Source organism: Cimex lectularius, unplaced genomic scaffold, assembly GCF_000648675.2.
Source record: "Cimex lectularius strain Harlan isolate CLEC.00 unplaced genomic scaffold, Clec_2.1 scaffold211, whole genome shotgun sequence".
NCBI lineage: Eukaryota > Metazoa > Arthropoda > Insecta > Hemiptera > Cimicidae > Cimex > Cimex lectularius.
This window is the reverse complement of record NW_019392909.1, coordinates 471,828-499,562: the sequence shown is the minus strand read 5'-3', so window position 1 is coordinate 499,562 and position 27,735 is coordinate 471,828. Positions and strand designations below refer to the sequence as shown.

The 27,735-nt window shown below is 34.2% G+C and overlaps 1 protein-coding gene across 1 annotated transcript; it reads left to right on the top strand.

Moving 5' to 3' along the window:
• The first annotated feature begins 241 nt into the window (after positions 1 to 241).
• On the top strand, positions 242 to 26,489 carry LOC112127813. The gene is made up of 3 exons (XM_024229264.1): positions 242 to 457; positions 5,151 to 5,350; positions 26,330 to 26,489. The coding sequence occupies exons 1-3, from the start codon at positions 326 to 328 to the stop codon at positions 26,487 to 26,489; spliced, it is 492 nt and encodes a 163-aa protein (XP_024085032.1). The 5' UTR covers positions 242 to 325.
• The last annotated feature ends 1,246 nt before the right edge of the window (positions 26,490 to 27,735 follow it).

The window sequence follows — 27,735 nt, the reverse complement described above, 5'->3', positions numbered from 1 at the left end:
CCCGACGTTGTAGTACATGTCCGGGCGTTTCACGTTGTTAACCGAAGGTTAAAATCAGTTAGAATATGGCGGATAATCATCATGCTTGGTCATTTTAGATATTTTTAGTTTATCATTTTTTGAGCAAAACCATTGTTTCACCCCTTTCTCTATTTCTTTCTCATCTTGTTACTGTTTCTTTTAAACCTTGCGGTCATTGCCATAATTAGATGTTTTTCTTATAATTAAAACCGTTGTTGTGTCAACTTGAAGACAATTAGTGATCAGCCGTGAAAAGGCGTAGCGTCGTTTTGAATTAGTATCCCGTCTCAATTGGTTTCCGGAGATGGAATGGTTCAGAGTCCTTCTCGCTATAATTGTTTGTTTCACCAATTCCGCATTGTGTGGAGTGGAGGAAGGGAAAAGTTTGAAGAGGGTCAAAAGATATATTACGTTTCCCGAGGGGAGCGCTTTTTCCGTAAGTTGTTTTAATAGCAAATTTTTTCTCTCCTCTCCAATTTTATTTAATTTTTTTACGATTATCAATTTTTTTAAAGTTAAAAATCGAGTTAAAATGCAGTCTTTTGGACATAAAGAAACCCTCTTAAAAAAATTGTTTAGTAAATTTAACTGTTTTTCTTGCACAAAGCAGCAAATTACACAAGGAATCAACAAAGAATAAATATAGACCTGAGTAAAACACCTCTGTTCATCCAGGCCAGTACACTTGAATAAGCAGGCAGGGAAAACTTATACATTTATGATCCCTATGATAGTCAATTGTCACAAAATATGATCTTATATTCTTGATGATGAAATGGCCACGGATAGCTTTAGTGAAGTATACTTCATTCTGCTTATTAAATCTATTAGGTTTCGTGGTCCGAATGAAGTATACTTCACTGAAGCTCTCCGTGGCCATTTCGTTTGTCGCCGAAAATCAAATAGATTACACGACATTTGAAAAACCTTTACAAATGGTGTTTTAAAAATAAAAGCCAAAAGACTTAACTTTGCTCAAATTTTAAAATGTAGTAGATTGCTTTAACTATGGAAATAAATAGTTAACAAAGAGAAAAAAACACATTTTTTTATTACTCATACATATATTGTTAAATTATTATGAACTTTATAAGAAAAATTAAAGTTCAAAAGACGTTTTGAAAAAGATGATTAAAAAATGGACCCCTCTCTGTATATTATTTTCTATCAAAAGGAAAAACTGTACATTTTGATTGATTGAATATAGCTATGAAAATTTAATTTTAAAAAACAAACAGTAAAGAAATTATGATTTATATGGCGAATAAAGTTATATGCATGCATAAATGTGTAATGTATCTCATCTTTTGTCCGTTTAAAAAAAATCATGATGTGCGTGGAATAAAGGTAAACCGTTTATGCACACAGATTGATTTTTTGTTTTTTAAATAGTGAAAATTTCTAAATTATAACCATATCTTCATTTTTTATAATAATACTATAAGCTGTGATTATATGAAAGCTCATATTATCACATTACTACCTAATCTCGTAACTATCAAATATATAAAAGCCCCGAAAAAAATTGAAATTTTTATATTTAATATACAAAAATGCGCGAATGTAAATCTCTAAATACATTATGTTTAGTGGTCTGATTGATCAGATTACTTCTTTCAATTAATTATTCTTAGTATATAAGGTCTTGGTTGAAATGAAAAAGTTGGTGTTATAAGCGGGATTCGAACCCACGGATGAAAAATGGCAAAAAAGAAGGGAAAATTCGAAAGGTAGGTTGAGATGGGGAGTTGGTGTCCGAGTGGAGCGAAGTCACGATAGCTCAAGCGGTTGGAGTCGCTGTGTACTGAACCGAAAGTCGTGGGTTCGAATCCCGCTCGTAACACTGACTTTTTTATCTCAACTTAAACCTTACTTAGAGATTAACAAATTAAAACCATTACAATATTTGTCTTGTTAAAATCGAAAAGTTTTTTGATAAAAGTGTTTTATTTAAAACTTACAGCACACTCCATCCTTGCCACGATATGGGATATATTAAACATCATTAAACAAATGATTCACAAATGTGTAAAAAACGATGAGATTAAGAAACGGAGGATAAAATAGTAAACAGAGCAGACTAAGATTTAATTTCGCCAAACGATTTCAAAACAGCTTTTCTAATAATAAAATCGAAAAGTTAATCCATCTCCAAGTAATTAAATAAAATTATATTTTATTAATTCTTTATTAATTAAGAAAAACCTTTTTAAAAAATGTGAAAACCTTACCTAACAGAACACGTTAGCACATTAAGCAAATTAAATTAATTGGTAGTTTACTTACATAATAACTATTCTCACTAGCATAATATTACACGTCAGTTTACCATAATGGTTGGAAACCTGACATAATTCCAAAAATAATACCTGAAAAAAAAAAGAAAACAGACTTAAAATTTGTGCTTTTTTGAAAGAAAGTTTTTAATTATGAAATATAAACTTGGTTAACATAAATCTTATTAATTGGATACATAAACCAAAATAATTTCATAATTCAATACAATTGAAGCTTTAAAATGACAATCTTTTACATTTTCACAATCCTAATTAGATATGTCTTTTAATAAATAATTATATTTAAATAAATAGAAAATTGCATAAATACATCAGAAATAGGTGTGGTCTGAGTAATTCCTAACGTGATAATCCGAATTTTACATTCAGTTAATTGCTGGTCCACAACTAAGCGCAGAAAATAAAAAGTTCAGAATTTTTTATCTTTGTTTTTATTTGATTGAACTCATCAATCCAGAATTGTTTAGGAAATCACAGACAAAAAATTTCAAATAGCTTCCACTTCGTCGATGGTATCGTTTTAAAAATAATGGTTACAAAACCGTTTTTCCCTTTCTTTTTGAGCCAAACAGACAGGGCAGAGTTACCCCAGCTGTTTCCCGGCAACTCTTAAACTCGGATAGTTATTAGTTGACGTCACTTGGAACAAGGCTAATACCCAAGCCGTTTAAAGTTGTGATCCGAACTATTATCGGGTGGCGAAATGGCGACTTTGGCAACTTTGCCCCTTTACCCTTCACCTGATCAGAGCAACACGGAGAAAGGAGAACTCTACACCCGGAAACACTGGGCAAAATCACACGATTCTGAATCCACCTAAGATATTGTATCAATACAAGACAGGCGAAAGATATAATAATAGTTTACAGTTAAAAAGAAGGCCATTCTGTAATTCATTGTACAAAATTGAAATCAAAGCTATTCCAATTTTATTTTTCGATGAACGTTATACTGCATTAAAATGTTAAGTAAATTTAAATAAAAGTATACAAGGAAAGACATAAATAGAAAAGCGTATAAATTGTTAAGTGGTAGCATAAACTATTAGTACATATCAGATTAAAACTTACAAAATAGTATATAAATCTTTTACTTCATTAAAGAGAAATAACATTGCTTAAAAGAATAAGACCAATCACGAACAATAAATAGAGATTTGATGTAATAGTTTATAATTTTTTTCATAGTAAAAAAGAAGCATTGTTGGGGAGATACATATGTAGAATTAAATAGATAGTGGGGGGAAGAAAGAGTGTGATATGTAAGTGAAATAAAGAGAGTGAGATAAAGAAAGAGGGAGAAAGGAAGAGGGAGAGAGAGAGAGAGAGGGAGAGGGAGCGGGAGATGAAGTATGAAGAGAGAGAGAGATGCAGGAATAGGTAAGTAAAGAGAGAGAGAGACTGCATTTGGTTAGCTCCTTAAATATTTTCAGAGAGGAAGGAGAAAACGTGCGTAAGAAAAAGAGAGAGAGAGAGAAAAAGAGAGAGAGAGAGAAAAAGAGAGAGAGGAGAGTGAGAGAGAAATGGAGAAGAGTGATATGGATAGAGATAAATAAAAATAGATAGATAGAGATGGCTACATAGGTAGAGATTGATAGATAAGTAGATAGAGAGAAAGAGAAAGAAGAAAGAGAGAGACAAAAAAGAAAGAGAAAGAAGAAAGAGAGAATGGGAGAGAGTGAGTGTGAGTGAGAGAGAGAGAGAGAGAGAGAGNATATAGATAGAGATAAATAAAAATAGATAGATAGAGATGGCTACATTGATAGATAAGTAGATAGAGAGAAAGAGAAAGAAGAAAGAGAGAGACAAAAAAAGAAAGAGAAAGAAGAAAGAGAGAATGGGAGAGAGTGAGTGTGAGTGAGAGAGAGAGAGAGAGAGAGAGAGAGAGACTACAATCCTTTAGCTCCTTAGTTGTAATTGAGATGAGGGAGAGAGCGTGAATGAGAAAAAGATAGCGAGTGAGAGAGAGAAAGAGAGAGAGAAGAAAGAGAAAGAGTCATAGGGATAGAGAGAGAGAGAGTGAGTGAGAAAGAGAGAGAAAAGATGAGAGAGGAGAAGAGAGAGAGAGAGAGAGAGAGAGAGAGAGAGAGAGAGAGAGAGAGAGAGACTATATTCGTTCAGTTCCTTAAGTGTTTATTGAGGTAAGAGAGAGAACGTAAGAGAGAGAAAGTGAGGAGAGAGCGAGGAACTGAGATAGAGAGAGTGAGATGAAATAACACGAATAAATAACATTTAACGTTTTCCTTTTAGTGATTTTTATTTAACGAAATTCGGTCATTAATGTTCTTTTAAAAGGGAGAAAGAAATGCCTCAGTTGCAACAATTATAAATAATCCTTATATAAACTAAAATATAGCGTATTACGTTTACTTTGTAGCATGTGCTCAATTTTTTCCTGTTTGGTTGTTGGCCAGATGGACTCTTTTAACTTAATTAAAAGTATAATTAATTGCTTTAAACTGCATGAATTTTTCTACGGTAGCAAGAATTATAGTTTATGAAGTGCCAGAGAATAAAACGGCAATTGTGCTAAAATGGAAGTAGTGTTTTAGAATAAGACCTCAGTAATTATTTCAGCCAGTGTATGACAAGTCGGAGTGGCTCTTCGTTATCCTCCAGCTGGGCCATTAACGTTTAGTTTTTGTTCGAGTTCATTTCGTTCGAAAACTTTACCACTTGATATTCATCCAGGTATTCCTATACAAAATAGAAGGCTGTGTAATCCCGAATAAAATATCGGCCGTTCGCAGCCAGGGTTACACGTTGTCTTCCCGATTGATCCTCTTTTTGAGGCGGAGTAGTAGTTTTTTTTTCTTTTATTTTTTATTCGCAGTTTGCTTTCTGCATGACGATAAAGGCCGTCACCCCGGACGACACGGACATTTTCTCAGAGGCGGTCGCAGTCGCCACGTCCTACGATCTACCCAACAATTCCATGACCCTGGGCATCACCTACCCGGAACACGCCATTTTCGGCTTGTCTAGGAGACACAGAAGATACGTTTACTCCAGGGCAGAATTAGTGCTTGAAAAGTGAGTATTTTGTAAATATAACAATATTTCTTTTATACAATTTAGTCCCCAGTAGGACCTGAAACTTTTATTGTGTCATAACTGTTTAATGCAAAATAGACCAAAACAGGTCGGGGTGTGCATGTCGTTAAAAGGCCTGCTAATAAATTTGTAATCATAACCATCTTAATATGCAAAAGAATAATTTCAAAATGTTATGAAAATTTGAATTTGACCAAAAATGTCTATAAAAAGTTGGATGGCAATTTTAACGACACATTGTTCACTCCACCAACAAAATCACAACTATCTTTGGAAAAAAGAATCATCATATCAGACCAAATTTTTATAGACTAGAACATTTCCAGTGGTTTCTTAAAATGTACACTCACAAGAGGACATTATGAACGTGGGATCAGGGTTTTAATTCAAATTTTTTGGTGATACTAGGTCGAAAAATATTAGAGTGTCAAAGCTTTCTTGCCAATTGGCCGTAAGGATCAAGAAAAATAGAGTTTAGCTATATTAATTAATTTTTTAAACATATATTTTTATCCGACGATTTGTTTCGTTGCATAGGATAAAATAATAGTAACATTGTATTAAAAAAGACAGTTTACAAAAGCGAAAAGACGCCTCCATTAAAGCACGGAAAGGAATTTTTAAAAATAAATTCAGATTTATTTTAATCGTAATTTGAAGCTCTTAACAACACAAAAGAACCATGTTTGGCCGGATTATTCTGAGGAGATTTTTTCTCCAGTACCTTTTGTTCTATTTCCAAAATCATACCTCCTCTGGATTTTATCTAAATTCAACGTTATTAAAACCGTTAAAAAGCTGATTGTTATGATGGTGATGATGAGGATGCTAGGAAGCGGGGTTTGTGACTCCAGGCATTGCAGTTTTCTGGCTTATGGTTATTTAATTTTCCGACGAACATACTCGATTCCAGGAAAATTTGTGGACGTTCTCGGAAAAGGAGCCACTCCAAACATCAATCATATCAATTGTGTGGTTACCGATAGGTACATGAGATCATATTGAACTAGTCGAATACATCAATTCCCCATTTCGCAACTCGCCGCTCAACCGGTAAGTGAAAATCTAAAAACAGATAAAAACACATGCTTTTTCAAAGTCTTTTTGTATTTTAGGTATTTCATTAGATTGAGAAAGTATTTTTACATATTGAGTACCATTTCCGAACCGATAGGCTTAGATCTAGTTGAACTAGTCAAATACATCCATTCTCCAACGCGCAACAGTGCCCTCAACCGGTTACCTAGTTCAGTGCAAACGACTCAATCCTTCTTCTCAGAAGTATTAGGTCATCGACTTGTTGCTGGTACAATTTCATTCCCTAGGTTTTTCCGTATGTAGGTTATGTCTCCATTGAGCCGTTGCTTCGCATTTCAAGATAATATGGGCTGTTGTTTCTTCCTCCTCATTACATAATCTGCAAATGGGGTCATCATTGTATGTACACGTGTTATGTAGTTTTTTCTCAGATACCAGTTACCTGTTACTAGTCCTATCACTCCTCTGAGTCTGGCCCTCTCCAACTGCAGCAGTGAGTTTGCCGATCTTGGTGAGGGTTGTTTCATCATAAGTTTACCGTGTCTAGCACCGCTAGAATTATCCACGTCTCCTTTTGTTTTGTTTGGATTCATTCTGTGATGGAGGATTCTGTATTTGTTTTTCTTATCCCAAGTTTAGGTTAGAACCCAAAATTCCTTTATGCTCTGGCACCCAAGATATCGTTAGGTTGTTGTGTTTCCCAGGTTTTGTAGTTTTTGGATGCATTTTCTGATTATTTTGATTTATGTTGATATGATTTTTTTGCACGCTAATGCTTTAATAGCTGCTTGGCAATCCGCTCTTATGATGATTTTTGCCAGTGTAACATCTTTTAAGATTTTCCAAGGCACATGAATTGATGGCGTGTATTTCTGCTTGAAAGACCGAAGTGTAATTCTCTAACGAGTTTGATTGCTCAAATTTTGGGCTTGTACAGAAACACGCGATACGATTTCTTTGTTTGTTTTGGAGCCATCTCTATACCATATCATTGCAATTGATGTCCTCCTGAGTTCTTCCTCTATTTTATAGTCTGTTGAGGATAGGATATTGCTAAGATTGTTTCCGGGATCATGTAGTCAGTCCCCATTTCTAAGTAAGAGTGTCCGATGTTTTAAATTATGTTGCGTGCCCGAATCGTTTAGTTCCCAAGCTGATTGTTATATTATCTGCTTCTTTAAAAAATAAAACCATCAAATATTTTATTATATTGTTTTTTTATTAACGTATGCGAGGTTATTAACGTATACGTGTAACGTATAAGTATCTAAACCAGTGTATAGTTTCCTGTGAATCTGTGGATTCCTTTTATCGTTGGCAATATTTTTGTAATTTAAAAAAAAAATTGGAGGCATTTATTTGAAAAGGGTTTGAGGATGTAAAAAACCAATATCAACTTTATTGTTGATTCGAACCCACGACCTTCGGCTTGATACGCCGAAGCTCTACCACTTGAGCTATCGTGACTTCGATCCACTCGGACACTAACTTCCCATCTCAACCCCACCTTTTTAAATTTTCCCTCCTTTTATTGTTATTCATTAATCTGATTATATTTATTGAAAAATTTATTTTTTATGTTAATCAAATGTAGCTAGTAAAAGATTTTCCATTACGGGTTAAAATAACACAGATTACGCAATAAACAAATGATATACAAAGTTTCAATACCTTTAAAGCTGTGTGGTAATTCAGGAATTGCATTTTGCTATAATTAGATAGAAGGCAATTTAGTTTTGCATTATTTTTTCCTGATCACTGCCAAAAAGCCAAGATTACGTTCCATTATTCAAAAGATTAGTGAGTGTTGACGAAAAGTGGCCCTGTACAACAATAGTTTGACTGAGATCAAGGGAAAAGCCGAAATAACCCCCCATTTCTAAGGGTGGGCTTCACCCTAAGTAGATCTTGCTATGCTTGTGGTGGGATTTGAGAAGAATCTTAATGGAAACTGCCTTTTATTTCGCGGTGACTTGGCCAAAATTCCCCCCACTTCCATTAGGAAATAATTATTCTCGGCGTAAACTGATTTAAAGATAAAACTTTTCTCATATTGTAAAAATAAAAACACTTCTAGGCTAGACTAAATAAATTGTTCTATAAAATGTTAAAAACAAAAGCGTAAATTATATTGAACCGGGAATTTAAGTACCATCTTTTATCAATAACTAATGTAGGTTGAAAAATCGGTAAGTGGAAAACAAAGAAATCTTCAAGATAGCCAAAGATGAACAGCGGAGCTCTTTGGGCGCTGTTTAGGTTCACTCTAAGAAATTACTCCTCACTGTCATAAGAGATAGGTTTGTAACATTCAAATGGATACACTAACTTCTGTTTGGTCAATTTACGAGTTAGGGAAATTTGAGGTGAAGAAGTTTCAAAAGGAACTGCAAAGCAAGCATAACTTCGTCAGGAAGTACGACAGTTGCACCTTCAAACTGTTTATTGTAACATTCTTATTTTTCAAAGGGTTAGATGTGTCCTCGTACAAGAAGAAATACCACTTTCTTGGTTGTTTAATATTTTAAAATATTTATCGATTTAGAGCTGGTTCAAGTTGGGTGTTCTTATAATTGTAAACTTTTATTTTATCGTGTATATTTTGATCAACGTGCATACAAAATAATTGAAATGTTGCCAAAGCTTTGATGGTTAATAAAAACATTTTTCGGTAAGCAGTAGGTCACATTCGTCCTAAAATACAAATCAAAAACTTTACAACATGTAATTAAACATCTTTTTCCTTCAGACTACATGGCACTCTACTTGACTACATATACACTCATGAATCGAAATAAAGCGCAAAGTCCCGTTGGTGTGTCTAATTACACCGGGATTGATAGCAGGGATGGGTCCCTTACCGTGTTATAACCGTCCGATGTGTGTCTCAATTTCTTCGAATCCTTGTACATAGTTGTAGCTAGTTAAATTATAATTTTAAGTTAAAAAGTTGTATATATATATATATATATATATATATATATATATAACGTATCTTTGATAAAGAAATACATGTACCTGAGATTGAGTGTTAACTTATGAAAAATGAAACCAAAGGATGGACCGATGAGTGTCATTAGACTTTAAGCAAGACTGTTTTTGTTTTTAGTATATAGATTTATATTCACCTTCACTTCAAAAAAAACAACAAACATGTGCAATAAATTTAATTTTCTTAACAACTGGGTTAAGTAGGTAATTGTATTTTGTAATGTATTTATATAAGATGTGTTATGTAACTCTGTTCATGTAAATTTTGTTTTTAATAAATTAGGCTCTGAAGATGACGGAACAATCGCCGAAAGCTTTGTGAATCCCAATTAGTGATGTTCTTTATTCACTTATACAATGACCTCAAGAAGTTCCAATACAACATCACATATACACTCACTTTATATCACCCTCTCTCTCTCTCTCTCTATCCTCCTCTCTCTTTCTCTCTTTCTCACTTCTCTCACTCACTCTCAATCTCTCTCCCGCTCTGGCTCCTCCTCTCTCTTTCTCACTTCTCTCACTCACTCTCAATCTCTCTCCCTCTATCTATCTATCTATCTATCAGTCTGTCTATCTATCTTCTATATCTCCCTCTCTCTCTTCTCTCTTTCTCTCTCCTCTCTCTCTCTCTCTCTCTCTCTCTCTCTCTATCTATCTATCAATCTATCTATCTATCTATCTATCAGTCTATTTATCTATCTATCAGTCTGTCTATCTATCTTCTAACACTCTCTCTCTCACTCTCTCTCTCTCTCCCTCTCTCTCTCTCTCTCTCTCACTTCTCTCACTCACTCTCAATCTCTCTCCCCCTCTCTCTCTCTCTCTCTCTCTTTCTCTCTCTCTCTCTCTCTCCCCCTTCCTTTGTCACTATCTATCTTGTTTCTTTTTCTTTGACTTTATTTGTTTCTCTCTCTCCCTTCCTTTGTCACTATATATCTTGTTTCATTTTCTTTGTTTTTATTTGTCTCTCTCTCTCTCTCTCTCTCTCTCTCTCTCATACCCACACACCCACTCTCTCTCGTTCTCGCTCTCTCTCTCTCTCTCTCTCTCTCTCTCTCTCTCTCTCTCTCCCTTCCTTTGTCACTATCTATTTTTTCTTTTTCTTTGTCTTTATTTGTTTCTCTATCACTCTCTCTCCCTTCCTTTGTCACTATCTATCTTGTTTCAATCTATCTCTGTCTGTGTAACTTGTTTATTCTGTATTGATTTTTAAAAAAGTAAATTTTTAGCATAGGTATAAATTACAGCTAATTGAAAAGATGTTCAGTTGAACAGATCACACAAATGTGACTCTATTGAGCTGCATTTCAGTCGCGTTATGAACTTATTTATAATTAAAAAATAAAGTACTATTCTAATTTATTTTGTTAAAAAAAACTGGGGTGATTTCCTTGTTTTCAGCTCCCACTTCGTCCAAAATACTAAATGAATAACATTAAAATCGTCTTATTAAAACCATAACCGTTTTAGCACTACCCCTTTACCTGTTGTGCAAATCTTAATGATTGGTGAAAAAATAAATTATTGTTTATGCTCTTCGTAATTCGTAAAGAACGCATATACAACATGTATACAAGCATATATGTTGTGAAATTTTTCGAGAACAAATTACAAAATAATAATTGTACTGTACAATTGCGGTTTGTTTGGTGTTTATTTTTTATGAAAACTTTGTTTTTGGCATTTTTGGCGTTATGATCGCTGCGATTTTACAAAATAAAAATTCAATCTCATCCACAATCGTGCCGGAGTGAAGGTGTTCGCCCTCTGACAATGATAACTGGCTCACAACAAGTTGAGGAAGAGGGGTTTCTCCAGAGTGACAAGATGAGAGTGAACGCAGACCATTTTGTATTCCCTGGCGAAGCAGCCGGATATATTATCCGGGCGTACATTAGCCGGTTCCCCCAGGACCTCTAATGCGAACGTACAGCCACAACGGGCCCTCCTATTAATAGACCTCGTTATACTAGTGTTTATAATATTAAGCTTCCGGTGAACAGGTGTTCCGATTATACACAGACGTCGAGATGGTCCTTTGTTCTTTTTTTCAACACTGGGCAGCGAATTGTTTATATAATTCGGGTTATATTTAATACAACAAACGATATTATACTTTAAGTGAACGTACCGTTAGAAATGGCCGTCAAGTAATTCAACTTCTGTGGATCTTGTCAATTTTCTGTCAAGATAGTCCATTACTGCTATTTCAATAATCAAAGCCTAAAAAATATTAATCATTCCTATCAAGAAACCATTAATTTCATATCTTCTCGTCCCAGTTTGTAGTAAATGCAAGCTGTTTTTGGGTTTACCGCTCGATCTTGCATAATTGAATCGCAACAACGCTATTTTATCCGTAATCATTATCACCTCCCTTCTTTCATCCCTAGTTATATGATCTACATTGATACCTCAGCTGACCTCAGGTTTAAGTTTACATTAACATTACACACCTCTTATGTCTTCTGAATCCTAAACCTTCCTAACGACGCAGAATTACTGCGCTAGAGATCATTAAGTTCAAAATATCATGGTTCTCTTCCTGCATCTAGACAGATCAATGTCAATTTTTCCCTGGGCAATAGTAAAGAATGGCCAATTTTGCATTCGAAATTAATTAACAATATCCGTATATTTTACATAGAGAGATGTCTATGTTAAGCGCGAATTCTCTCTAGGTTTTTGTTATACAACGATCTCAATATTAGTCAACCCTTCTGTAACAAATCACAGTTCTTAAATCTCTTCCGTTCCGTTACCTCGCTTGTTTTTCAAAATTAGATGCGAGTTACATTTCCTTAATTATAAACCTACAAGAGACCACAGTTCCGATAAGTGTTCTTTATAATTATGTCATACACATATTTATGTAAGTTATCACAAATTGAAACCTGTTTTGGCTAATCTTCACTGTATTCATATAATTATTCAGAAATCCTGAGATGCGGTTTGTTGTGATGTAGGTTTCAGAAAAACATTTTCTTTATCGTGCCAGCGTTTCGATCTTTTTTAATATCATCTTCAGGGCTCAATAAAGATCGAAACGTTGGCACGATAAAGAAAATGTTTTTCTGAAAACTACGTCACAGCAGACCGCATCTCACGATTTCTGAATAATCATCGACTAACGGTCACTAATCACCACACATTTGTACTCATATAAATTCTTTGAGACATAAACAGGTTTTATCTGACATTGACAATTTTCAAAGATACAGTCAATACTAAGTCAGACACATAGTTGTACAAATTATCAAAAATTGAACCCATGTCTGGTTTACCTTCACCTCTAGTCAGGGATAATTTTTTCATATAAAACCTTGTTTTTTTCTTCATCATATGTCAATTTAAGTAGATATAATTCTATTTCAGTTATGAATTGTATCATTAGTTATACAAGAAATACTTTAAATACTACCACGACTAACAAAACATACACTGGTATGGTAAACCGCCTTATGTATGTTTAATCCTAAGGCAAATTCATAATTATACGACGTTAAACCAAACATAAACCAGGTTTAACTTTGTTTTACCCTTCATTAATCAACTTTGTACATGAGGACAAAGAAATTAAAAAGCAGAAACACACAACACATCGTCAAACAATATAAAATACAAAAAGGAATTTTTCTTTATGAGTCAAATTCGCAAATAAAAAAAAATAAATCAAGCTCCCCATACAGAGCCAGCCCTTTGGATTTAAGGAGTTAAAAAAATTATTGATGTCAGCTTCTTTAATTTTACTCTGAGAGTTATCCTTGATTTGGCTGTATGTTTTGTTTACTTGACTATTTATGCTTTTCGAAGTACTTATTTTTTGGTATTAAGGAAACCTTTCGATCTCTCACTATCAGAGAGATCCATTCAATAGAATTCTATGCATAAGATATACTCAAAAGATGAACAGATATACATATTTTCAGACAGTCAAGCAGCACTGAAGTATTAGACTCGTCCACATTCGCATCAAAATCTAAGAATAATTAACGTATGTCCGACTTCTGGGAAACAGAATGAAACAACTGTGATGTGGGTTCTGGTTCACGAGAGGAATGAAGGTAACGATTAAACTGGGATACCACCAAAAGAAGGATCCTCACACACTTAGGACCTTAACCCACCCAATGTAAAACAATCAAAACAACACCTTAACTCAAATTATACAATTTTAAAAATACGATTCCAAAAAGAGAACGAGATTGGTGAGGGGGAGGCTGATCTCCTCGAAATCGATATCAATAAAAAGAAAATGAATTTGATGTTTATCTAATTCTTGAAAAGAAACCCAAGAAATGTATAAGAGACATCGATCACTGGCGGAGTCTTGGTCTATAAGGGAAAAGGTCATAAGTACCAGGCTGCGCATAGGTCACACCAAGATCACACGCAGACACCTATTAATGGGGGTGAGACCGCGTAGGTGCCCGTTGTGTAGAACACTTATTCCGGTAGAGCAAATAATAACAAACTGCAAATAAAAAAATACTACATCCTGAATGACCTATGTGCGACCTTGGTGCATGGCAGCGGGCACAAATCGCTACTTAATATATCAGAGCTATAATTAATTTTAACTGTATTATATATAATTGTACCTTTGCACTTTCATTTAAGAGATATGTATATCTTAATATTGGAGGTATTTATTTGTGAGACTGGAGGGGTTTATTCCCAATTACCCCGAGGAATATCGAGTACTCTATGGTAGTGTAACGAATGTTGGAAAGTGATTTATTAGTGTGAACGAAGGGATTTCTTAATTACTCTGAGGAATATCGAGTAATCAGGGTTAAGGTGAATGCTAACCAGAATATCATTTTTTGTTTTGTTTCTATGTATTTGTGTTTCTTATTTATGATATTTTATCCACAATTGACGACGCCCTGGGATACAGAAAGGCTAGCAATAGGATGAAGAAAAGAAAGAGTTAGTTACCGTTATATCATACATCACCATTTTGCTCGAGAGGAAGACATTAGCAGTTCAAAAAGAAGGAGGCGATAAAGAAAAGAAAAAAAACAGAGAAAGAGAAGGCCGGCAATGACCGATATAGTTTGCCGACCCTAAAACAAAAATAGTAGATATTTTATGAACATCTAAACATTTGCAATTATATTTTCGTACGGAAGACGAAATGGTCGCAAATTAGGGCCGGTTATTATTATCCTAAAACAGACCTCAACTTTACATCTCATCATCTTCTTCATACAATAATAAACACGGCCAAAGGGCTACTCCACGGAATTATTACCCTAAGCCATGAATCATTTCACTACAAGAATAAAGATATACAAACAGATCCTCCATAACAATCACTACCCTAAAAACATACTCAACAGAGTAATCAACGACTACAACTCAACACTAACATTATCCACTATTATTAATAATACTACATCATATCTATCAAATACAGTCAAACGAACATTTCCATGCCATTCATTCACGGTCTGTCACGTAAATTAAAACATTTCTCTCTTCCGATAACTTTAAAATAGCTTTCAAAAACAATAAAACAATTCTCACACTTTTTTTCCAAAATTAAAGATCCCACACCAGTAACAAATAAATCTGACGTAATTTACAAAATCAATTGTTTAAATTGTCCAGCAACTTAAATCGGTATTACATCCCAATATCTGGATAATAGGGCAATGCAACATATCTATGATTGCAAAAAACCCAAGCAAAATCTTACAGCACTACATCAATCCAAAAATATTACACACAGAACAAAACAAACATAAACGTAACTTTTTAGAAATGGTTTACATCAACAGGGATAAACATAGCATAGATTATGGAATAGACACATATAAACTCAGTCGCAGCTACGCTATATCATATAATATATTTGTGTAGTTATTCAAATATCGTGAGATGCGGTCGGGTGTGATGTAGGTTTCAGAAAAACATTTTCTTTATCGTGCCAACGTTTCGATCTTTTATTGAGATCATCTTCAGGGNCTCAATAAAAGATCGAAACGTTGGCACGATAAAGAAAATGTTTTTCTGAAACCTACATCACACCCGACCGCATCTCACGATATCTGAATAACTATCGATTAAGGGTCACTAATCTCTACACATATTTGTGTAGTGTTTAGTGACCGTTAATTAATGATTATTTGGAAATCATGAGATGCGGTCTGGTTTTAGAAAAACATTTTTTTTATCGTACCAACGTTTCGATCATTATTGAGATCATCTTCAGGGCCTGGGATTTATAAAGATTGTTTAAATTTTACAAATACATGCAGGATGTGAAAATATCGATATTCGATCGATATTTCTACATAGTCTAAATCTTCAACAATCTGGCTTTCCTTTCCCTAATTATCCCCGTCTATGTAATCCTGAAAGCATAATCTGACCGAACCATTCATTACTTACGTTTTTTTTCCCATTGTCGGCTCCTTTCACCTCAAAGAAGCTGACTCCTCACATAAAAATGTTATTCTATATTTCTATCTCGACTTCCTTCCCCACCCCTTCAAAATCCAACGTATGTAAACATAAAACATCAATATCTCACCGGTACTCTCAACAAGACCCACAAGAATGGCACAATTACGCAGAAAACAAACACGGGAGAAGTAGAGTAGAAAAGCAGAGAGTAGTTTGAGTACAAATACTTTGATTGAATTTAAAAAATATTTTTTGCATTCTATAAATACACTTTTTTTCACATCCTACATGTATTTGTTAAATTTAAACAATGTTTGTAAGTCCCAGGCCGTGAAGATGATCTCAATAAAGATCGAAACGTTGGCACGATAAAGAAAATGTTTTTCTAAAACCTACGTCACACCGGACCGCAGATTTCATCTACATATGGACACCAAGCAAGGAGCCCTGAAGATGATTTCAATAAAGATCGAAACGTTAATACGATAAAGAAAATGTTTTTCTAAAACATACGTCACACCAGATCGCATCTCACGATCTTCGAATAATCATTGACTAACGGTAACACCACTCAATTCTCCTTAAAGATTACTTGGAGATCGTGAGATGCGGTATGGTGTGACGTGGATTTCAGACAAATATTTTCTTCATCGTGCCAACGTTTCGACCTTTATTGAGATCATCTTAACAGCTCAAAGTGTTTGTTTTCCGTGCAGATGTGTTATTCTTGTCTTCGTGTTGAGATTGTCATTAAGTAACGGTCACTAAACACCACACATTCTCCTTAAAAATGTTTAGGCCAATCAACTTGTCTTCTTACCATATCTGTTATTTTTTTATTAAATTTTTTTCTGTTTATGCTGAAAACCTTCTAGAGCACATCCCACTTTCTACTTTATAGTTTATTTATGGTTTTTTAAAGTAGATGACTAGCTAACTGTTATCAGATCATCACAATAAGATTAAAATTGAATTGAACTATAACTCGCAGGGCGTCGGGAAGGAGAGATACTAATATTGAATTTTACTTAACTCATATTACGTTACATTAGCAACAGTTGACAATTGGAGAATTGCCATAATGCAACCCGATCCCTGTTTCAGACTCGGGATATCCGGGAAGGCCTGTGTTCTCCGTGCAATTTGTGAGGGAGCTCAACAACTTCAGCCTAATGAGAACATGCTCACGGAGATATTTAGGATCATACTTAAGTAAGTGGCTTCTACCATTTAGCATCGGGCTTTATTCATTTACCAGTGAGACGTTTAGAATGACTATTTTAATTTATTATTGGAGATGTTCTGTGTGTATACCAGCTAAAAATTAATTTACTGTTTTATTATAGTACATTATTGTCATAATGTATAATTCTTGAACTGTTTCTTCTGGATCAATGGACTGAGTTATGGACTGCCGATGGACTAAAAGAAATAATATTGCTCACCGGTTTGAGGACAGACCTTACCGACTAGCACAGGACACCTGCTTTAGGGGCGAACCCCACGTAGGTGTCCAGCTTGTAAAGGACGACTGACCATTCTTGGTGGAAGAATGCCACGCCTTGGTCTCATACACGGTGTGAGTAGACATGGCATCAGACATAAAGACGGTCCTTGGAAAAACAAATCACAAGTACCTGGGTAACACAAGCCCCGCTCCATAGTATCCTCCTCATTGACGTAAATGGGTAATGTCTTTTATTTGTAAATATTTTAAATATTATATACAATTATTGTGTAGCTATACTGTGTGTAGTTATTTGTTTGTTCCATTAAGTAAGTAAGAGGATGGTGTAATATTGTTTACCCCATGGGTCCCTCAGTGCCAGTGTGCACTGGAGAGGGCTCAAGTAAAATAGTCGAAAACATTTTGAAAGTAAAATAGAATGCTCACAACCATCTAGCTGTTCATTGTTCACCTATTGTTTTTGGAAACGGAAAGTAAAAGAAAAGATGGAAATTTTTTGTTGTATTTGCAGGCATATTAAAGAATGTATAAATAATATCGAAATTCACCAAAGTATTTTATGTGGAATTTTTTTCTTATCTATCTATCTTGAAAGAGTAAAAATTTGATACTTACCTAAAAAATAATCTGCCTGGAAATTAGGCAGACAAAAATATGCATATAGTTTCAACTACAAGTATTGTTCAAAAATGAGTATAATTTAAAAGTCAAATATATCTATATTCAGCTTTGAAGTATTTAATGTGGAATATGGTCAAATCTTTCTTATCTACCTATCATCAAACAGTAAAAATCTAGTACTTATATAAGAAAGAATCTGCCTGGAAATTAGGCAGACAAAAATCAGACAAAATATGCATATAGTTTCAACTACAAGTATTGTTTAAAAATTAGTATAATTTAAAAGTCATATTTAGTTAAAAATTAGTAAAATTACAAGAAATTTATTACAGAAATAAAATATAAATTAACAGAACATTTCAATGATGAGTACTATTAAAAAATCAGCTGGATCAGAAATATTTTTAATGAATGTCTACAAGGAGAGGCTAAGGATGTGAGATCAACGATATTAATGAAACATTTTTTGGTGATACTAGTTACTCACGTGTCTGAATCTTCTTGCCTTTTGGTCGGAGGAGACGAAAATTATTTTTTATGTCATTTAAATAACCTTGATGTAAATAGATAGATTGTAGATTATGTAGGAGCAGGCCTTTTTACGACCTGTGCACCGTGACCAGTATTGGTTTATGTGTTTATATTTTTTTTTATTTCCAGCTCCTCGTTAAGCTTGAGGCTTTTTCAAGGGCTCCCGTGTATATCCTTCAGGACCCGGTTTTTCCTCTCCCAGGATTAGGAATCTCCGTCTACATATGCCTTCGCACCAACAGAGGACGTGTTCCGCTGTTTATTCTTCTACCTGACAAAACCTGCACAGGCTTGTTTCTGCCACTCCCATACATATAACTCTAGCGTCCGCATTCTGCAGTGTCCAGTTAGCAGTACAACTATTATTCTAGTCCAGCACGTCCTAGATTTACTTGTTCTGTTGTTAGTTTCTATGATGGTCATATGATAATTTTTTTCGCATTCCTCTATCCTTGGCTACATTCCCATTGAGCGGAGGACTTATTATCCATCCATTGTCTAATGGATCCGCGTTGTTGGCAGTTTGGTAAGTCACAAAAGGATTCAGGGCCAACAGGTGTCCTCATTCCTTAGCAAATTTATCGGCTTCTTCATTGCTCCTCTGCCCTGTGTGCCCGGGCACCCAGACAAAGATAATTTTGTTATTTTCTCCAATGTCTGATAGGGCTCGAATGTAGTCCTAAACGTCTCTGGACTTTGCCTTCGATGCGGCAATTGCTTTCAATGTTGCCTGGCTGTACGAGTAGATGGCTATTCTTCTATTGTTAATTCCCAACCTTTTAGGTTAACTTTCCTGGCACAATGTTCAATAGCCACAGTTTCCGCTTTAAAAACGGTAGCATATTATCCAAGGCTTATATGAATGATTATTACACAGGCTTATTGATGTAACTGATATCAATGTTAATTTTTGAATTGCTTATAGAAATCAAAGATATTTTGAAAGAAAGACAAAACACATCAGGACTTTGAAATTTGAAGTTCGGGTAGCTTATTTATACGATGCCTAGGCTATTTAAGACCCCTCGCGAGGCCAGAAGAGATAATACGCGTTAATATGGCCAAAAATAAATGATTACATTTTAATTTATCGTCAAATAATTTTCAGGCGTTTTGCAGAATTTTCGTTCAACCCATCATAATTTTTTTTATTATAACTCATCAATTTTTTATCTTGTTTCATTTGATTTACATGAAAATAAGCATGTTATAATGTATATTACGATAAAAATATTTTGAAATAAACAACAAAATACGAATGTCAGGTTTTTCCTTTGAATGTGTAATACATTTACAATATTGACGTACATAAAGCAAAGGCAGAAAACCAATTTAAAATTTTTTTTTGTTATGCTTTCACGCCTTACACCAGCAACTTTTGGGAGATCGGTTAAAGGCTGCATGTTGGTCAAAGCTTCGAAAGGTCTTCAGTAAGAATAAATTGTTTTAAATCTTAATGGTTCAATAGTAACAACTCCCTCCAGAAAGAAAGAACAGCGACAACTAAAGACTGTTCAAATTCCTCAGCAATTATTGTACATATTCTATTTTATTTTAAATATTTTAAACTTTGCCTTTTTTCTTTATATTCCTAATTTGTTTGTAGTTTGAATCAAGATTACTGTTTAAATTAGGTGTTGAACTGTCCTAACTATCATAAGGTCTTTTACTCTTCATTTAGCTTGGAATTGTTATCAGAACGAACTTTCAGCGTCAAATCGTACCGGTTATCGAAGGTTGGTCATTGATTTTGATTGTGATGTATACACAATGTGACATAAACAATCGTTTTAACCGAACGTGACAGCTTTGGAGCAGAACTGTTCAATAGCATTGCAGACGAGCAACAAAACGTACACGTTCAAAATTTGTTTACTTAAAGCAAAGATTACAAATAAAAATCTTGTTTTTTTATCAACAAGTTTTATCATCATTTTATCAAACATTACCCAACAATCGTGCAAAATCTGTTGGCAAGATTGGTTCAGACGTAAAAATTATGCATTATTAATAGGAATTAACACTTATATATATATATATATATATGTTTTTTAAATTTCATTTTCATTGATTCATTATTCATTTATTTAAAAATGTCGCATTAAAGTTTTAGTGAGCCAAAACATCAAGGTTGTCCTCCAAATAATAATTTTGAATTAAACTGATTACCAATTACCGATTCAAAAATGCTCAAATCGTTATATGTATAGTTTCACACATGTTCAGAGTTAAGCCCATCACTTTTCCAAGTCCAAAGGCAAAATTCCCAGCTTTTGTAATTTGCAATAAATTGCTTGCAGGTCTCCAGAATCATCCATGTCGGATGTTGGTAGTCCGGGGGTAGACTTCGCTTTTATCCGTCCTCCGACCGAGGTCGGTGACAATTCAGCACCCAACGCATTCAGTTCCAAGGTCCAATCACATTCACACTCTCACTCAATCTTGAATAAATTATTTCCTATTTGCATGCCATTCACTCAATTAGGGTGGTAGAGTATTCGGTATTCCTACATAGGGGGCGATGGGGTACTCGTATTCTGTCATCACCACTCCACGACAATGGAATTTACTATTTGAACACCAAAACAATATGTCGATATCATCAGTTCCTACGTAAATGACAGACCTACGTCAAACAAGAAGATCAATATTGAAAATTAAAAACAATAAATGCAGGGGTGCCACGAGGTAGCATATTAGGTCCACTTCTTTACTTGTTATACACCAGTGATTTTACGAAAATAGATGGAGTAAAAATTGCAACGTTTGCAGATGACACAGCGATGATATCATTAGGACCGACTATCACCCATTCAACCAAAATTCTCCAAAATACTTGTAATAAGATAAACGAATGGACAAAAAAAATGGAAAATCAAGCTAAATCAGCATAAAACAGTTCATCTAATCTTTACAAACAAAAAATGGATCATGTACCGTCGCTCACAATCGATGGAACTACTATAACATACAACGATACAACTAAATATCTGGGAATGACCTTAGATGCCTAGCTGAGATGGAAAGAACACGTGAAGAAAAAAAGGACAGAAATAGGTTTAAGGTGTAGACAACTATACTGTTGATTGGACGTGGCTCCAAACTGGCTATACAAAACAAAATATTATTATATAAACAAGTCATAAAGCCTATGTGGACATATGGTATTCAACTATGGGGTTGTACCAAACACAGCAATATCAAAATAATACAAACATTCCAAAATAAAATCTTACGTAACATGGTCAATGCACCTTGGTACGTAAGGAATAAGGACTTACATAGGGATCTTAAGATCCCTGAGGTCACGGCGGAAATACAAAGATTTGCCGCCAAACACCATGCTCGCCTCAGCCAGCACAAGAATGTGGAAGCAACCATACTCCTACATAACCGAAACACTGTCAGAAGATTAAAAAGAACAAAGCCATATGAACTTGTGCCGTTATAAGTGAATAGTGAATAGTGAAATGTAAATCTTATTGTACCAATGGGTTTATAAGAATGTAAACATTTATTTATTCTATAATATTATTGGAAAATTAATGGTTGGTATAATAAGACCAGTTTTAATAAATAAATTTCATTTAAAAAAATAATAAAATTGGACATAAACAATCCAAGAACCACTTGAAAAAAGGATCTTCGATGAGGTCATAACGCACTCAACTGTGACCTCACCGAAGATCCTTTTTCCAAGTTGTTCAACAGCATGTCGATCCATCATCTCATCTTTAATCCAAGAACCTACTAGCAAACTTGGGAAAAAAAGTAACAACAGAATCTATCAAAATAGGCAGAAAAAAAGTCCAATCCTAACAGAAATTTTAACCCAACATTGCAGACTGAATGCGTATGTGAGGAGGACTGGTATAACACCATTCGACAGTACACACACAACAGAGAAAATTCCAACATACTTACTAACAATCTGTGGGGTCACATTTCCCCGCAGGAGGAAGGGTTTTGGGATGTACAACGTAACCTAGAAGAAATTCAACCTCTGAGACCTATTCAAGTTCCTTGATGAACCAGTACTCACTGTGCTATAAGCACAGAACGGAGGGTGTAAAGGACGCAGTATACCATACACCCCGATTAATACGTCAATATCTACATCTAACGTAATTGGAGGTCAATATTCCACCATGGACCCTCTCATACAACACACTCACGAGGGGCGTCGGTGCCGCAACGGTAGGCATTAACACGGCGCTCGTAAGGTAAAGGTCGCGGGTTCGAATCCAGCTGCCCTATATTCGAACCCGGCATACTTACAAATGGGCTTTGTTTTGAAAAACACTGGTACCCTGAGGGTTTATATGACTTCTGCTATTGCAAACCCTCGTAAAAAAAGACACTCACGCTAATAAATACCTCACACTATGTTATACAACAATATCAGCACTACATAAAATAAATCATCCCTGTTTTCTCCAAAAATCGACAAAAGGGCCCAGATTCTCGCTGCTGTGCTCGAACACGATTCTTGAATCGGGTGGCATTCTTACACGCTCTCTGTATGGATCCAGAGAATTGCACCCTGCAATTAGGTGGGACTCATCAGGCAACCTTCTTATCCATGCCAGATATATATTGGCCCAAAGTAAGTATCCATGTGTCAACCTCGCGGTTGGATAGCCGTCCTTTATCGGGTGGTATCCCGTTCGTTCCACACTCCGCGTTAGATCCTCCGAGGGCCACTCATCGACAGTGCTCTTCATACATGAGAGATTTAAATTCAAACAATTGTTTTATAATTTTTACAATTTTATTATTAGCAACACATGTTATTATTTAATTGAACAGAGGAAAACATTATTTTATTACAATTTCACATTAATTCATATGATTATTCGGAAAACGTGAGATGCGGTCTGGTGTGACATAGGTTTCAGAAAAACATTTTCTTTATCGTGCCAACGTTTCGATCTTTATTGAGATCATCTTCAGGGCTCAAACTGTTTGTTTTCTGCGCAATTGAGTGTTTGTTGTTTTTCTGAAACCTACGTCACACCAGATTTCCGAATAATCATAGACTAACGGTCACTAATCACCACACATTAATTCATATGTATTAACCAACTGAGGTAGTTCTAGATTTGTCGTTCTGTTGGACCGGAGGAATAAATTGTCAATTGTAATCCAAATTAGTACAACAAAGAAAAATTCATCCTACGGAGATTTAAAATCTAAATTGGTAAAGAGAAATAAATCAATAAAAAATTAAATGTATTTCCATGTGGAAAACAAAGAAAATAAATAAATCTTCTTTTATTGACTTGACTAATGATTGATTTATTAAAAAATGAATAAAGATAAATCCTTCATCAATTTATTTTGATGTATAATTGTAATTATAATAATTCATATATGTTTAGCGGTCATAATTAGCCTTATTAATTATTTCAATTAATTATTCTTTTTATCTTTGAGATGAAAAAGTTAGTGTCATGAGCGGGATTCCAACCCGAAGATTAGAAGCCGAAGGTCGTGGGTTCGAATCCCGCTCGTGATACTATTCACTTCAATCAAGAACTTAGATAGAAAGAATAACTAATTGAAATGTTTTTATTATAAACATTAAAAATCTTTCTATCTCTGAAAGAGAAGATTAAAAAAAAATTTTGCTATTATATTTTTCAGCTTAAAAACCCTGTCAACCTTTGAAATTTTTCACAGTTCGTTTGTTAAAGGATCCCATGTGGTATTTTTGATCATATTACTCCTGTTTAGGATGACGGAATTAGGGTGATAACTGTATTTACATCATCGTATGTGTTTGCACGTAAAACGTTTCCTCTTTGCCTTTGCACTTGTTGAATGTTTACCTACTTAGCCCTGTTGTGGGAATCAGGTACAAAGCTCCACCCTCTCACTTCGTTTGTCCATTAAGGGAAATTTCCTTAATTGGTTTTCGTCTCATTAAAGTAGCCTAAAAGTTAAACTCGGCAATAGCTTCGATTTTCCTAAACAAAATCCAATTGATTTCAGCCAATTAACAGTTGAATCACCTTCAATATTCAATAGTATTGTAATGTCGTTCGACTTCTTTTTCGCGACACCAACTTAGGATTAAAGCCTTCCTGTAGGACAGTATTAACTTTTCGATGTCTTTTGGCTTAAAAAGTATATTTAATTTGACATAAATACAATTTTAAATATTGTTAAAATATTGAATGAGATAATTGTTGGCCCTAAAAGTTCAACTGTAAAAAGAAAACTTGCCAAATTAAAGAAAATGGAAATATTAATTTAATTTTTAATTTCTAGAGGTTTTTTCTCAAGATCTCGTTTAAAAAGTGGTGTCAGTCAGATTTCGTACCCAAAAGAAGATAAATATAGTACTGCCTTTTTTTTCCGATAGTCGAAACTTTTCATCTTTATGGAGAAAAATAAATGGAATAATAAAAAAACGAAGAAGAACAGTCATTATTGTTTTTATAAATAATACTAAACCCGCCAAAATATTATAACTGTGATCGATTTACGGACCAAAATTCAACATAGTTCTCTAACAGAATTTGCCAAATTAAAGAAAATTTTGAAAGAAGAAAAGAATGAAAGAAAGAAAAAAGAAAAAATATCAATTTAATTTCCACATGTTTTTTTCTCAAGATCTCATTTAAAAAGTGGCGTCGGTCAGATTTCGCGCCCAAAAAAAAGATAAATTTGGTACTGCTTATTATCTATTCTGATAGTCGAAACATTTTGGCTTTATGAAAAAAATAAATGGGATAATAAAACAACGAAAGTACGGTCATTATTGCTTTTGTAAATAATACAAAACCTGAGAAATTATTATAACTGTGTTCTATTTACGAACCAAAATTCCAAGTTCGTTAAAAATATTGCCTAATTAGAGAAAATGAACAATATCAATTTAATTTCCAGACTGTTTTTTCTCAAGATCTCTTTTAAAAAGTGTTTTCGGTCAGAATTCGCGTCCAAAAAATATAAATATGGTACTGCTTGTTATCTATTCTGGTAGTCGAAACTTTTTATCTTTGTGAAGAAAAAATAAATGGGTTAATAAAAAAAAACGATAAGTACGGTCATTATTGTTTTTGTAAATAATACTAAACCTGCGAAAAAATTATAACTGTGATCTATTTACGGACCAAAATTCGACATAGTTCGTTAAAAAAAAATTGCCAAATTAAAGAAAATGAACAATATAAATTTAATTTCTAGAGGTTTTTTCTTTGGATCTCATTTAAAAAGTGGTGTCGGTCAGATTTCGCGTTCAAAATAAGATAAATATGGTACTGCTTGTTATCTATTCCGATAGTCGAAACTTTTCATCTTGGTGGAGAAAAAATAAATGGGATAATAAAAAAAACCGATAAGTACAGACAATATTGTTTTTGTAAATAATACTAAACCTGTGAAAATATAACTGTGTTCTATTTACGCACCAAAATTAGTTCGTTAAAAAAATTGCCAAATTAAAGAAAATGAACAATATAAATTTAATTTCTAGAGGTTTTTTCTTTAGATCTCATTTAAAAAGTGATGTTGGTCAGGATTCGCGACCAAAAGAAGATAAATATGGTACTCCTTGTTAAACTTCCATAGCCAAAAGGTTTACGAGTTTTCAGACAGGAATTCTTAAGTTTATAAGCCCGACGGGGGCGCTTTGACCAGTTTTCTAATAAACTTAAGTGTTATGAAGTTTGTAAATATGCATCAAGGCTCCATCAGTCAGGGAGATCGTTCGGAAAATAAACGATTGGGGGCTGACGTGAGCCAGGTCGGCGATCAGGAACTGCTGCCGTTTTCCGGCTGTTTATCTCCAACACCATCTTCCCGAGCGCATTCATTTTTAGACGAACCACGAATTCAGATGAAGGGGCGAGACCACTTTAATTGATTGGTAGTTTTTTTTTCAGGTTTCCGGAAAACAGGCCGCAGGAGGACGAACCAAAAGATCAGTGGGTGTATGCAGGGGCGTACAAATCTGGCATACTCAACTACAACTGCCCCGACCTTTATCCGAGTTGCCCTATTTCCTTGGTCGGCCTTCTTATGAATCTTAAGCCAACAAGATAACTATTAAAAACAGATAATGCTTTTATATACTACGCATTTCAACAAATTTTAATCTCTAATCTCCCTCTTTTGGTCTGAGAGAAGCATTTCGGCTTCTCGCCATGTTCAGTGCTAGATCAACATCGAGAATAGGTAAACCAAAATTATTAGAAACGTCCAAACCACGTTCATCATCCAGCATAACACAAGAGTATGTCTCTCAATTTTAGAAGAAAATTCTCTATTTATAACTAACATTAACCAAAACGTCCCAAATAAATAATAAATGTATTAAAATAAACTACCTTTTTCCAATTTTACCAAAGATTATTATTTTTGTAAATAATTCACATGAATAAAACCTGTCATGATTCCAGTTTTCTTTTTTCCTGTCCGGCTAGAAAATATTTCATATTTTCCCTTAAAATATTCCGTTTATTTTATTTATTTTAACTTCAAAGAGTTTTTTCTTCTTTTATAAATACGGTTCCATTGATCTCAAGGGTAAATGTTTACTATAACCGTGGTGATAAAGTAGAGAAAAAAGTTCCTGTACCCTCTTCGAAGACCCAAACAAAACAACCGGTGATTTTTGATGAGGAGTAATGTGTTGCTTAAGGATTACACAAGTTTATAAAAAATTCAGTCGCTGTGTAAAAATGAAACATTGGTGAACCATCCACATCCTCATTGTGTTCTGTTTTAACATAAACAGTAAAGAAAATTTGTATCATTTTTGCAATTCTTAATCAAAACAAAGAAATTTAATTAAATAATAAATTTAATATTTTAATTGAACATTTTTAAACCCTACCGACGGCGATATAAACATCGAAAAATCCGTAATTTTGTTTAATAAACTTTGCTAACACTAATTAATTAATGTTTAGAATTTTATGAGATTTTTAATTGTCAACTTTCTTCGTTTTGCGTTTTAGAAATTGTTTAAGTACACAGTTTCAAATTGTTCAGAAAAAATTTAAATTTTATTAGTAGAAAATAAAAAAATACATCAAAAACCGACATTTTTGGAGAATTCAGGGATGTTTTATTGTTGAGCTTGGCACATATTGCAAACTCACAAGAATAGTGACACAACTAAAAAAAATTTCACAGAAGAGACAAATGGAAGTTTACTTTTTTAACTTATGTATTAAGTACACGCAATTACGGTTGTTGGCAATAAAAACTGTCATGATCAATCAATATTGTGCTTCGTTTCTCCAAGACTTAAATGAAAATACAAAACTTTAACAATCCAGCTGTA